Source organism: Aspergillus pseudonomiae (assembly GCF_009193645.1).
Source record: "Aspergillus pseudonomiae strain CBS 119388 unplaced genomic scaffold BDV37scaffold_36, whole genome shotgun sequence".
Classification (NCBI taxonomy): Eukaryota; Fungi; Ascomycota; class Eurotiomycetes; order Eurotiales; family Aspergillaceae; genus Aspergillus; species Aspergillus pseudonomiae.
The window spans coordinates 150,908-164,818 of NW_022476028.1; the positions used below are offsets into that span (position 1 = coordinate 150,908).

Here is a 13,911-nt window from a genome sequence, read left to right on the forward strand (position 1 = left end):
TTCCAAAAGTTTTTTTTTTGTTCGTTTCAAAGGTAGCGGGACCGTGATGTGCAATAACCATATCAATCCTGTCCTATTTCCTAGGGCTGCTTGCTGTGCATTGATGAAGCCTGCTTGCCGACACGGCGTTCATGAGCATCTGCCAAGGTGGTCTGTTCTATTGCTCGGGTTAGGGCAGGGACTGTGGCTGGAAGGCGTGTTGGCTGGGGAGCCTCAATCCTGTCCTTCTAGTCAGAAGAGGTGGAGGTCAGTTAGGCTATTCTGATCCGAGGGAAAGTTATCACGAGAGTACCTTACCTGCTCACCTCCGGGGACCTGCCTTGGGCGAACACGCGTAGGAAACGAAGTCCCAGCCAAGCTTCCCTGGATCGCAACAGTTTGTTCGAGTGTGCGCATCTCTTTACGAAAAGAGCAACGGGGACGCGGGGCTTCTGACAGCTTGAAGTTCTCATCAGGTCCTTTATAGAAAGACACGTTTCCGACAAGGTCGGCTGTCAAACTCTGGTTGGATCGCCACACATCACCAAAGTAGTCCGGGTTGCAGCGGGATAAGGCCTCGTCACGGTAGGGGAAAGGTGTAGAGCGACGTGATCGAACCCCATCTACCGAGATCCTGATCTGAGTAAGATGCTGCAAGTAAGAAATGTAACTGTCATTGGCCCTTGCAGAAGGTTCGTGGATGGTGAAGTGTCTGGCGATATCGCAGAAGAGATGTACGGCAGCCAATCCTCTTGCCACGCTCAGCCACAACGCCGTTTTGAGCATCAGGTTGAGAGACACATTGTTGGAATCCTTAGATGGCCAATGAGCCAAATCACCCGGTTCCGCTTCTTCGGCAGAGGCGCGAGGGATTTTCGGCGACGATGGTGGCAGCCAGCCAGATGCGCGCGCTTTTGCTGGGTCCGACCTGGCCAAGTGGTTTTTGTAGTATTGATGAAATACGGTAAGCTCGATATCAGACTCTGAAAAGCCGTCCCAGCTCAGAGAAGCCTTGCACGCGCGGAGTCGAATGTCCCTCATGCTCATCATTGCTGCTCGGGCCTGGGATACCGGAAGAGGATTGTAAATGGTCTCTAAGCGGTCTATCAGCTTGATGCTCTGAGCTTGGAGGGGTTTAATTCCTTACTGTGCTCGTCTTTTGACTTGATTGCCTGGAGAATGTCTTGCTTGAATTCCTCAATGACTTTCACAGATGCCTCAAGTTGCTGGCAGACCTTCACAACATGAGGATACCTGGAATTCATCCAGTAGACATGCGTAGCATCCTCTCCACGCAAAGGTGCCAATAATTTTCTGAGCATCTCGAACTCGGCACCGAAGAATGTCTCATCCGTGATACTGGTATTATCTGGATAAGTAATCGCCCAGCGTTTGTAACGCTCACGAAGCCAATTCTCCAAATTTGCCTGGATTCCCTGCATCTTGCCACAATTCTCGAGCAGGATGATAGATAAGTGAGCATACGATCCGGGGAAAGGATTGTCAGACAACAGGGGAAGACTGTCCATGACCTCTTTGGGAAAGGAGCCGGGGTCGAAGCCTTTGGTGAACTGCTGCATCAAATCTTCCACTCTCTTTTTTTCGATGACGGTGATCTCTTTTGCTTTCTCGTCCAACAGTCCAGAACCCTGGGTATTCAACGGAATGTCAATCGCCAAAGCAAGGCCATCCTCTTCAGAATGCTCCGGACGGGGCGTAGGGCAAAGCCTGAACAGCTCCATGTTGCATCCCCGATAAATACTCGATGGAAATTGACTTCAGGTCTCAAAGTACCAGGCTAAACTATGCTTTAATAGGAACTATTCAAAGAGCAGGAGAGCCCATGGAACCAGTAAGCATAGGTCAGTACTAGAGATACTAGACAGAGTTCTCAGGGCTTACCTAGATAGTGAGTCGAGATTGTTATGAGCATTCTTGGGTAAGGTTAATGAAGAGGCATGTGTGTGCCATATAACTATGTAAGAGGAGATGAAGAGCTTAATGGAAAACAAACAAGGTCAACACGACTGAGAGAATGAGGGGTCTATGAAGTGAATGGGAAAGAATCCAGTGAATTCATTAGAGCCTGAGATTTTAGGATAAGGCAGTAACAGCGTGTAAATAATATCATACCCTCACTGTAAGGTTCCCACAATGACAAGTCGCTGGAAGGTTTCTTCCAGAAATTGAATAACCTAAGTAGCAAAATAACACATATGTTTGATATGGTGATTGATAACAGAGAAATAGAATCTTCTCTCATAAGTCCTCTCTTATAATCACCAGTACATACTAGTAGTGGTGATAGGAGATAACTTCTCTTCGTCTATTCTACTGATTCCAATACCTGGGGCCTTTTTTTGTAACGAAATACAGTGGGAATTTTACTCACTATCAGGGCAAGCCATACTATCCTGGTGTTTTGTGGTCTAACAAGATCAGCGGCGAGTTTATGAATATCTAGTTATCCAACCTCGAATAACATAGTAGTATATTTCTAGTGCAATATCATTATCAAGAATAAAGGACTAAAAGTATATAAATTTTGATCGCTTCCTAGAATACACTTTTCACCCCATCAGGGTAGTGTTTTCCTCTCGTCTTATGTAGTTTAGATGTGATATTTATTTCCAAAAGCCACAATTTCAGCAATATGACTGATCTTCTATTGTCTTACACTTCTAATCTGACCTAAAATTACCTTTGACTCACAGCTATGCTGCCAATAAATTGTACTTTCGATTTAAGTATAATGACGAACAGTTTGCAGATTCGACTTGTCGATGATCTTAGTTTCTTGGTAATCATGAATGGAACAGTTGTGATAAACACCGTGCACTCCTAAGGAATGTCAATGATGGGAAAGGCTCCACACGGTGGAATTCTACAATATTTAGGATCAGGCTCTTTCGGTTACTTTTCACCCTTGGTCGAATCCGACCACCTGTCTTGGAAGTTGATGTTGGTTTTGCGCTCACGCAGCACAGAGGGGTAGCCACTCGATACACGGAGTAGAGAACAGACATATAGAACTCTTTCCCCGATGATGATCATTCGGATGTGATATATCACCTGTCATTGAAGAACGATGTGGGTTTGAAAACTGAACAGGTCCGAACTTTCTGATAGCAGGAGTTGCTAGGTGGTGCGGCGTATTAGGTTCGAGGTTCTGGTTTAATTTCCTCGTTAAATGAAATATATTGGTTTTATGATCATGTCAGTGCTCAACAGTGATATACTCTATAAATACCAAGGAGAGATATTGTCGCAAGGGTGTAATGGAGTATATTAGATTCCGATCATCTGTCATAGGTCTCACTGATAAGAAGAATAGAGACGTTTGTTGTTTTTTGAACTTTGTGGCTCTTCGTGGTGTCGCAGAGCAGTGCTTTATGAGGGAGATTACGTAGGACGTACACAACGAGATTTTCCCTATACAATACCACCAAGGTAAACAGCCACATATAATAGAACATTGTACTAAAAAAAGTACGATGGCCCGGATGCCTCAAGATCTAAGACCCAATGATTCGGGCCTTGATAGGCAAGTGCAGTCTCACAACATGGAATGTGGGCTATTCACCCAACCACGAGATTCCAAAGGCTCAGGAAGAGCAAGTCATAGCCAGCCGTGTGATACGTAGGTAGTATATGAATATGGAGCCCTTAGAGTACCAATAAAACGATATGATATAAATCTGAGACAGATTTTGAAGTACTACGCGCTGTCATTCTGGGGCAGTCCAGGAATACATCGCAATTGGGTCTGAGGGAAGTACGTGTAACATGCATGTATCTCTACTACTACTAGTAGTACATAGTACGTAGTATGTACACTGTACAGCGACCCCGTTGAGAAGCACGTGGATCCCCAGGGCCACAGGATACGTCGTGACCAATCTTGCTTGGGGGTACGTAAGGCTGTTGCTTTTGCATACTGGGTCGCTTGACGTTTTTCTCGGCGTCGGTTCAATGGATCTCATCAACGAAACTGGGGAGAGGAGCAACATCTCGCTTATCTGATCGTCATCGACGGTGAGAGACTTTACATACTAGGGTAGTTTACGATTGGAATTGCGCAATTGATGAACTGTCAATGGGGAAAGGGTCTTGAAACCTCCAATTGGCTTGAGTTTAATGTGAGTAGCTTAAAATGGATCTACTAAGTATATCTCGCCTGAAGCTTTGTCTATCATGCGCGAAAGCCACTACGATTTTCTTTTTTTGTTGGTGGCTGGGGCGGGGTATTATGGAGAGAACAACCTTAAGAGATTGATGTCTCCACTATGTACGATCAGACAAACGGAACATGCAATCGTCGGCCAAGGATTACGAGACTGGAACCTGGTAGCCAAGCAGGAAGGAAAAGCGAAACAAAAAAAAAAAAATGCAATACATTAGAAGGTTACGAGGTGAAAAGAAAGCAACATTACGTGGAGAGCATGAAGTGCGGTCAACCAAGGTCGTGGGAATCAGCTCCTCCACTTGCTGAGGTCATATCTGCATCGAGATGATCCTTTTGAGCAACGATCGCTGGCCGGAGTGCGCGTCAAGGCCGACATTCCATCCCGGCCGGTCCGCAGGTTTAACTTAGGCGTAGCAGATTCCCAGGACAGTGGACCTCATACTTTATGTCGTCGTTGCAAGTTGCCACAGTGCGCTGCCAGCACGTTGTACTCTGTGCCGTCTTGTCGGCCGGAGAGAACTCTCTTACGATAATACTTACGGTAAAAGTACAAACATACATACGGTCGGAAATATCTAATTGAGCAAAATGGTTACCTCTTGGAGAGACATGGATTTACCGCTTGTCATTGAAATTGAATATATGTTATTCAATGTACGGAGTACAGAGGAAAGGTAATGTTTCGATGGCATTGAACAAGCTATCCGTGGATGCGGCCGGGTACCTTATTTAGATACGGGCCTTTTTATGTGCCACACCCATTCTCCTGACTGTTCTGCAAGTTGAAATTCAATTGCCACTCGGAGTAAAGGGGTTAAAAGGAGGCTGTCAAAAGGGGAGGGGGGGTTGAATACAATAGTTTTAGTCTCTACTTAATATAAATAGCGCTGCATAGTGCCATATTAGTTTGATGGGAATGCAACCTCCAAAGCACTTCATGTTGTGGCACAGAAGGGATGTGGCAGTGCGGGTGTTCCATATATTATTCACTTGGGCAATAACATTGGAAGAGACTGGATACACAACCCTTACCGAGGACAAGCAAATTTACCAGGCCACCCGGGTTACCCCATTCCATCCAAGCCAGGTGCACAGACTACTAATGAGAAAGGGGAATCCTCGATACTACTTAACTACTAGTAGATGTTGGGTGGCCAAACCAATCTTGGCAGCCAAGCCTACGCCGTTTCTCCTCCTCGCCTCTAGAAGGGCGAAGACTGAGTAATGTGGTAAGGTAAAGAAAGGACGGAACAGGCGCCCGTATCTGTACTGGTACAAAGTAGTAGTCATGTAGTAAGACATGCAGGTCTTAAGTTACTATATTTGGGTTGCAAGAGCGATTTTTGCATTTCTCCGAGTACTCAATTTGGATTCTATAGGCCCGGGTCAATGGCGACAAAACCCCGGGGGGGTTGGGCAGTTGGTCCAGGATACACATACCGTTTGAGATTCGGGGATAGGAGTTACACCTCTGTAGGTGTATATCTCATTGGGTGAAGTAGTCTAAATTGTATTGATAGTCGCCGTGGACCCTCGGTATTCATTGGGTTTTATTTTATTTTATTTTTTATTTTTGTATGTGTGCATGCTAACCTGAAACTGAAAGGAGAGATCGAAAAAAGAAAAGAGAAAACAGAAAGCCTCCTATGAAATAGGTGGGATATGCAGCCTTCTCTGATCCACGCCGATCTTGTTTGATCAATTCGGGGAAGACCAGCAGGGATGATACGCCTTTCTTTTTTTTTATTTTTTTTATTTTTCTCTATTTTCTACTTTTTCCCTGTCGGATCTTAAAATCTTTTTTCATTTTTTTATGTTGAGAAAACAGCCACACATGCGATGACGCCAGCCGCGACCTTTCGGGCTACCCAATCTATTAAAATAACATAAAATAAAAAATAGAATAAAATAAATGTTTAGCGGGGACTGAGCCTAGAACCACTCCGGTACGGTAAATTCCATGTATTAGCAAATCGAAAGTGGTACTCTGTACATTCATGCAGGCTGCCAATGGATGTAGGTACATGTAGTAAGTACTTTCTTGCCTCCGTCGCTCTTTTTCTTTGAGAAATTCCTAGAATCCTGGCAACTGATCTTTAATCTTGAATTCCCTCCCCCATTGACGTAAATCATGAACAAGTTCTGATCTGTTCACCACTGACTCGTTGATTGCATTGCATTCAAAAGAACAGGCCCGGTAACGAAACAAAGGGTTCTTCTGTTCCAATTCAAGACCCATTGGTAATTGTGTTACACGCTCACCTCCAGACCCACGTTTCTTTGGTTCCGTTTGGGTCAGTTTGTAGGAGAAAGGTATCATCATTTCTTTCTATTCCTCTCTCTCCTCTTGTCAGTTTCTGGTCCGTTGTTCTCTTCCCTCGTTACTTTCGATTCCTGTCTCTCGCTTGCCTCCTTTCCTTTACATACTTACATCACTATCATCGATTCCAGTCATCCATCTCTTCTTCTCCTCTACCCGCTACCTTCCGCTGGCCAACAGAAAACTGAGACATCCCAGTGTTCAAGTGACTATAGTCAGGCGCTTGCAGTCCGACACCTTACGCTCCTCACTCGTCACCATCCCCAGTTCTTTGTCTGCGGCTTATCGTCATTCGCTTTTGTGGAAGTTTCCAAGGAAACCTCATGGAGGCTGTCTCTCATACCTAACTCGCAAGCAGTGTCGGGGGGCCCTGATATTTGAACGTTATCTCCGTGCGGGAGATTCGGGTTCACCGACAACGTCGTTGTCCATACTAGTCCCTTTTCCTTTTGTTCTGTCCACCTGATCTAAAGACGACTCGGCTCAGTGTCGTCGTCCAGCCACGTTACCTGTTTATCGTGCGCCAAATTTGATATCAGGACGACGTGGAAGGTAGTAGTTTTTCTACTTGCGCTTCTATTCATACATTACATTTCAACAATATGGTTCGCTCGCGTGGTGAGTTAATAGTCCCTAGTCCCTCCTTTTCAGGAATGCGAACGGCAACGGTTAACGCCCCTTGCGTTATCAGTACTATCGTTCATATCGGCATTTGGTGGCTCGTCCCGCAAAGATCGTCCTGAACAACGTCATCGGGCATTCTCAGCTTCAGTCGCAGGGAACACACCTCCGTCAAGAGTGGATACAGATACACCCTCCCCTCAAGATGCTTCACCAACAGGACTGTCGTCGAACGACCGCCGGATATCGCGGCCTGCGTCAACGATCTTCTCACATGATCCTCCGTTCATAGAAATCTCCCAAGATACCCCTCCAGAGCTCCAGCCAATCTTCACTTTCCTCAACAGTCATGCGAACAAGCTGTACCATGAAGGTTATTTTCTGAAATTGAATGATTTGGATAACCGTGAGTTTCCGGGAAATATCGGTGGATTAGAATCGCGGCTAATTAATTATGCGCAGATGGCCGACCATGTTCTGATCGACAGTGGGTAGAATGCTATGCACAACTTATCGGGACAGCTCTTTCGCTATGGGATGCCGCTGCGCTGGACGCAGCGGGTGAAAAAGAAGGCCCTCCCACTTTTATTAACCTGGCGGATGCGTCCATCAAAGTGGTGAGTCTGCAATATCCCCAGAACATAACCTTGGGATTTCCCCTTTACTGATTTTGCGGCACCGTAGATCGAGACGCTACCTACACGGAACTCAGAGACGCCGACAGTGAAGAACGTTCTAAGTATCTGCTCAGCGGGTCAAAATCGATACCTCCTGCACTTTAACTCCTTCCATTCTCTGGTACAATGGACTTCAGCCATCCGCTTATCCTTGTTTGAACATACGTCACTGTACGAGGCATACACTGGCGCAATCATTGCAGGAAAAGGGAAGGGTCTCAACGGCATCCGCACCATTCTCGAACGCAATCGCTTCAAGCATGAGGATTGGGCTCGTGTGAGATTCGGGGCGGGGACGCCTTGGAGGCGGTGCTGGTTTGTTATCACCCCTCCAAATGAAAAAGAATTCCAAAAAGCGCAGAAGTCCCTCAAGAAAAAGTCAGCCTATGACCGGGCACCTAAACTGGTCACAGGAAATATTATGTTCTATGAGACGAAGAAAACAAAGAAAGCGAAGCCAATTGCAACAATCACCGATGCCTACAGTGCTTACGCTATATATCCTCAGTCCGAGGCGCTGATTGACCAATCCACCCTAGTAAAGATCGAGGGAAATGTCACAATTCATTCTCAGCAACAGTCAAGTTCGGAAGGGTTTGTTTTCGTTATGCCAGAGTCACATCCAGCCGTGCCTGGTTTCGAAACGATGATACGGTTCCTGATGCCCACTTTCGACACTTTCAACCTTTATGGACGCCCTACCCGTCTAATTGCCGCTACGAATCACATTAAGAGCATTATGTTCGCGTTCCCGAAACAACGGCGTTATGGCTATCTGGACATCTTGGACATCACTAATTTGATGCAAACGGCGGGTAGCCAGAATTGGAGTGAGGCAGAATGGAGGAAGCAGCTAAAGGAGGCGACCGCACGTCGCATGGCAGCTGCTGGTAGCAGAACAAGCAGCATATCCAGCAAACCACGTTTTCGAGCAAGTCTTCCAAGTCGCCACAGCAATGTTCACGCTGGACTTCGCCGAAACGAGACCTTCCCGGAGAGCGAACTTGGCTACAATCAGTCCACCGATGCGATAGTTCAAGAGGAGCCTGATGGTGCAGATTTCTCGCCAAGCTATCATGCACGGGGTGCTTCAGATACAGCTGGGCTGTCGGCTATCAGAAAGCAGGCGCAGGCTTCTATAGTCGAGAGCTCTCCGTCTTCTTCGGCGCGTGACTTAATACAGGCTGGGAACGAGCGTCCTAGTACCAACGAGTTCAATGATCAGAGCAGCTCTGATAGTGACTGGAGACAACGTGTAGATTCTCACACTGTTCCTGAAGCCGAAGCTATTCGAGAACATTTCCAGGAGCCTTCTCCTCCCTCACCTGTCTCCAATCCTCCGGCTTTCACCCACGGACCAGGCGAAATGCCCTCAGCACGGCCGCACCCGTCGCCAGATCTGAGGAAGGCTAATAACAGAATGTCTAACGCGACCCTTGCGCAGCTTGCTGCCGCTTCAGGACGGATGAATCTGCTCGGCGCCATGTCCTTTGACGGCCAGGAGATCAGAGAAACTGACAATCAAAAGCCTCAAACTCCGACTCCTACCGATTCTTATAACGCTGGGTTTGAGATGCCAAGTGTCCCTTCCCTATTATCGGAATCGAGTGACAAGAGAGCTAGCCCACAGGAACAGGGCCCGCCAACGCCAGAGCATAGGACCAGTGTATTCGGTCCTCCTCTAGAGAGGTTAGATGAGAGCAACCTTCACATTGATACAACAAAATCCGTCCGGAGAAAGCCAGTTCCTGGCCAGCAATGCAAGGACTCTACCGTATCAAGCCCCATTGAACCTAGCTTTGATGATCTGCGCCATACTGTTGACGAAGAGGCCCTGAACCGTGTCAGCTCTTACCAACCGTCTTTCCCTTCGCCTGTTAAGGAGCGTCACCAGGAGGACGAAAGCGTTTATGACGATGAATCCACGACCTCCCCAGACTACGCCAGTACACGTGGATCCGTCTACAGCAAACGTTCTACTAAGTCGATCCCCAGACCGAGAATGGGCGTAATGAAGACCGTTGGAACGGAGCCGAGGAAGGATTTGGTTATTGGTGATGCTCACTATTCCGTCGACCAGGTATCGCAGAAACATAACCCTGATATCCCCAGTGTTGATTTCGGTCCAACGATGACTCTCATGCCAACGACTGGGCGTCCGACTACTTCCGATACATTAAAGAAGCTCGGTCACCAGAGGAGTGACTCGGAATCTACCGAAAGACAAAGATACTCTCAGATGGACCGTGGTCACTCACGATCACCAAGCCAGGATGAGTATCGACGAAGTGTCTTGTGGCAGCCTGGTATGGCCGCCGCGCGCCCCGTCACGCCTGGTCTCACACCAGAGCAGTTCGTGCAGCAGCGTGCAGCCCCCAGCCCACCACTCCATGTACATCATCGGACTTCTTCTACTACGACCGCAACAACCCCACCGGCACGGCCGGTATCCGGTGATTGGATGGCTCACAACCGATCACATTCTCAAATGAGCATTGGTAGAGACAGCCAAGGGCGACCCCGTTCTCGCGGCGCCAATAGCATGATCAACTATAATGATATCTCGTCCCACCTTTCTGCTCGAGAACAGGAACATGTAGCTCGGATGACAGGTTCATCGTTCTTCAATCTCAGCAGTGGGAACCAAAAGCCGCAACAACCGGTTAACCCAATGGGATTAGTGGGTGCTATTGATGCTCGGGAGCGTGAGAAGAAGGGCATCATGGAGGGGATGTCGTCTCACATGGTGCAGCATGCTATTGCCCAGCGTCAACAACAGTGGCAGCAGCATCCGATAGCCCCAGGCAGCACATATGGCATCCAAAGTGGTACCCAGAATAGTGTTTATAACATCCCAGCAGCGAGCCACACTTGGGATGCCCTCAATCAATCGTACCGACCCGAGGAGCCCCGACGCCAATCTTGGTATGGGCAACTTCAAACCCCGCAACCTCAGGCGTATCAGCAAAGCCAATACTTCGGCCAGCAATCTGGTCAATTTGCCAATGCGAACGCCATGCATTATTGATTTCTTTCATTTAACTTTCCACCCTGCATCTTCCATTTAGGATCAACATTTTGACACCGTCTCATTTGTACTTTTTTGACCACACCTGAAAGCCATCGCTGATTTCTTTTTGTTTTATGTTACCCCTTCGAGTTTTTCTTCCTATCCTTTTGATGCGTCCTAGAGCTAGACTTTCAAATCTCCCTCCTGCTCGGAAAAGAGTTGCTGTGTTCCTGTATTCGGTCTTTTACAGCAGTCGCATCGTGCATTTAATGGAGTTGTGAGAAAGGGTCTGGCGCTTGGGTTCTTGCTTCGTTGACAAATCGGTCATTGCTCGTCAATTATTAGCGATTTTCCCCATGCGATGAAAGTTCACCTGTTGGGAAGGATCTTTGCTATTTCTATTTCTGATCTCACTCTCTCTTTTCTTTTCGTTTCTTTTCTTTTCCTTTTCATCTTCTTTCTACTTCTTGCCATCTATATGCATGTAAATATGGGCGTATAACATTTGCTGAGCGAGCACAATGCAGATAGACGATGGATCTCTGCTGAATATATCCTCCGCAGTTCTTTTATGCTTCTTACCCAACTCTTTGAACTGGACCTCCGGGACAGCATTGCTTTATGCGTGTAGTTATAATGAACGAACGGGCGCCTTAGATCAGCGACTTACTCAGTCCGAGGAACTTATTGCCCCATTTCAGGATCCGGAAGGTTTTCAGCTCGATCGAACTCGTACAAACTACTCCGTAGATATGGAAGAAAAATGGCCTAGTTGGGCTTACTCGGCCTAGAGATAACTTGGGTAACCGTAAAAGATACCATGTAGTCTTCCAGAATTGATAATATTCATAGGAGGAGCACCGAAAGACTTGAGATACAAAGATGCCAAACACCAAACACTTGCTGCTAAGTATATCACAATATGCACATGTACCCAAACGCCTTGACTGTCAAAATCCTCCCTCGAAACCACCGCCCCTGTTCCTGGGCTCTCTGCTCCAAGTTTCCATGCTCTTATAATTTCTATAGAGATATGTATCGAAGAAAAAAACTTTTTTTTTCTTCTTTACCCCCCCCACCCCTTCTCGGTTCGGGAAGGTCGAGCCTCACTGTGGACACTCTCTTCTAATTCGAATGAATCTTCTTAACTCTCAAAGCACCCTCGTATAGACCACGGTCCAGGGCAGCCGCGACAGTAAGCGTACCGCCGATAATGGCGCAAACACCGGTTAAGAACCCAGTGAAAGTCTTGGGCCGTGCCTCCTTGTTAATAACCTTCATGGGGGAGATATCGTAGTTGAAGAAAACACCAGGGATGCCACTTGCAGCATGCAAACGCTCCTTGTGACCCTCGTCGCCAGCGTCGCCGCCCATCAGAGACCGCTTGTGGGAGGTCACCGAGTACTGGTGTGTTTCGATGCTGCTCTGGGAGCCATATGCAATACCATGGGTACCCAGTGGAGTATCCTCGTAGGCGCTGTGGACGGCTGAGGAGAACAATGGATCCCAACCCAGCGGCAAATAAGAAGTGGAAACGACCTTGACAAAGTACATAAAATTATATGCAGGATCGTTAGTCTCCTGCTGGGTGTTGTCGAGCGGGTTTGTGTGGTGATGGTCGGTCCATTGCCAGCGATCCGACAGCTCATCTGGCAACTGGGGACCAAACCGAAGCTGATGGATGATATGGGTCATGGTGTGTTTCTCGGCGTCGGGAAGGTCACGCTCGGAGTAGTTCTCAAGATCGTGCACATGGACATTTCCACTCGTGAAACTCCGGCCCGGTGCGATATGGAAGTTTCCGATCACCTTGTTCACGCGGAGGACACCTTCAAGACGGCAACCCTCTCGGCGTTGGGCATCCAGACGTTGCGCATAGCCCTCACGTTCACATTGTTCAATGTTTTCGCCCTTTCCGAAAGCCCATTGTTGTTGTGCATAAGCCTCTCGCACCTCCTCACAGGTGTTACAGCATCGCTTCTCGCCGTTAGGCTGTGGGACTCCGCCGCAGTCGCCGCAGTAGTTAGGGTCGAGATGCTTCGCCGCTTCTTGCTCCGAGTGACTGCATAGAACGTTTATAAGCCAAACGACTCGTCTCAAGGGCGAGATAGAGAAATTTTACTTACAGTTCCAGGGCCTTGACATCAAGGACGTGGCCACCCTCTGCAGGAGAACTCAGGCGTACCTTGTTGATTCCATGTGCCACGCCGGTCTGTTGCTCACCAGACACATCCATTACATCGAGAGTAAGAAGCTCGCACGGGAGCCGGGGAAAGGTCATGTTTAAATGGATCTCCATTTTCTCTCCTAAACAGCGAAGTGCGCAGTACTCGGTCAGCCTCCCACTCCAACACCATGGTCTGTTTAGCTCTTACCTCTCGACTTATCGACTACCAACTCAGGGAGCACCACCACCCGCCTGTAGTCCACCCATTCTCCCCACACAAGCCATAGAATAACCAGTAGCGAGCCTATGGTGATGATCCCGCCGGAGGTGGTGCGAATGCGAGCATCCTCAACCGTCTTGGCGAAAGCATCGAGCCTCGTGAATCGCGATTTCGCAGCCATTTTTTCGATCGCTCAGCGACCATGCGGAAAGGCTACGATAGCCGTAAGGAATGTGAGTTCCTTCAAATCAATTGAAGGAAAGGTAAGCGCTCGGGGGAACAACCTCTATCGGACAGATTAGAACCGTACTTAAAAGTGGACAAGGTGGCCCGAGCCCAATTGAGTGCTTTGTCTATTACAAACAAAAGTATAACTGACTAAGAAAGAGGGGATCTGACTTACGAATTGGTTGAGTTCTAAGGTCGAGGAGACCGCCAGTAACAAGCAGAGAGTCTTGGACTTACCCTTGCGGTTCCTGACTTTTGGCAAAGCTGTCCTGATGATAGATTGCATGCATATAATACGAAACTAAACACTTAATGAAACAGCAATCGTCACGGGTAGCGTAATTTACTCCACCCAGTTGGCGGCATCGGTATCATGTATTACCGATTGTGTGCCAAAGGCCAGACTGCAGTCTCTGATTGGCCACTTTGGTGGCTCCACTGCATGGGTGCCTGGTAGGCTATCACGTGGATATGCAGGCATCCACCTCTTCTACTCTCACGTG

General features: G+C 47.7%; 3 protein-coding genes across 3 annotated transcripts; 1 reads left to right on the forward strand and 2 right to left on the reverse strand.

Annotated features, from left to right (window-relative positions):
• Nucleotides 1-80: 80 nt before the first annotated feature.
• BDV37DRAFT_294279 (uncharacterized protein) lies at nucleotides 81-1,721 on the reverse strand (the record flags this gene model as incomplete). Its single annotated transcript, XM_032089605.1, has 3 exons — nucleotides 81-227; nucleotides 298-1,073; nucleotides 1,127-1,721. 3 exons carry the CDS (start codon nucleotides 1,719-1,721, stop codon nucleotides 81-83), a joined length of 1,518 nt encoding a protein of 505 aa, XP_031941083.1.
• Nucleotides 1,722-7,087: 5,366 nt separating this feature from the next.
• Nucleotides 7,088-10,811, forward strand: BDV37DRAFT_271872 (PH domain protein; the record flags this gene model as incomplete). The annotated part of the gene is made up of 4 exons (XM_032084783.1): nucleotides 7,088-7,103; nucleotides 7,177-7,512; nucleotides 7,629-7,723; nucleotides 7,791-10,811. 4 exons carry the CDS (start codon nucleotides 7,088-7,090, stop codon nucleotides 10,809-10,811), a joined length of 3,468 nt encoding a protein of 1,155 aa, XP_031941084.1.
• An 874-nt stretch (nucleotides 10,812-11,685) lies between these two features.
• BDV37DRAFT_249261 (retrograde cargo receptor ERV46) lies at nucleotides 11,686-13,661 on the reverse strand. Its single transcript, XM_032082058.1, has 4 exons — nucleotides 13,584-13,661; nucleotides 13,169-13,466; nucleotides 12,920-13,100; nucleotides 11,686-12,855 (listed from the first exon to the last, which is right to left on the reverse strand). The coding sequence occupies exons 2-4, from the start codon at nucleotides 13,359-13,361 to the stop codon at nucleotides 11,919-11,921; spliced, it is 1,311 nt and encodes a 436-aa protein (XP_031941085.1). The 5' UTR covers nucleotides 13,362-13,466; nucleotides 13,584-13,661; the 3' UTR covers nucleotides 11,686-11,918.
• Between the last annotated feature and the right edge of the window lie 250 nt (nucleotides 13,662-13,911).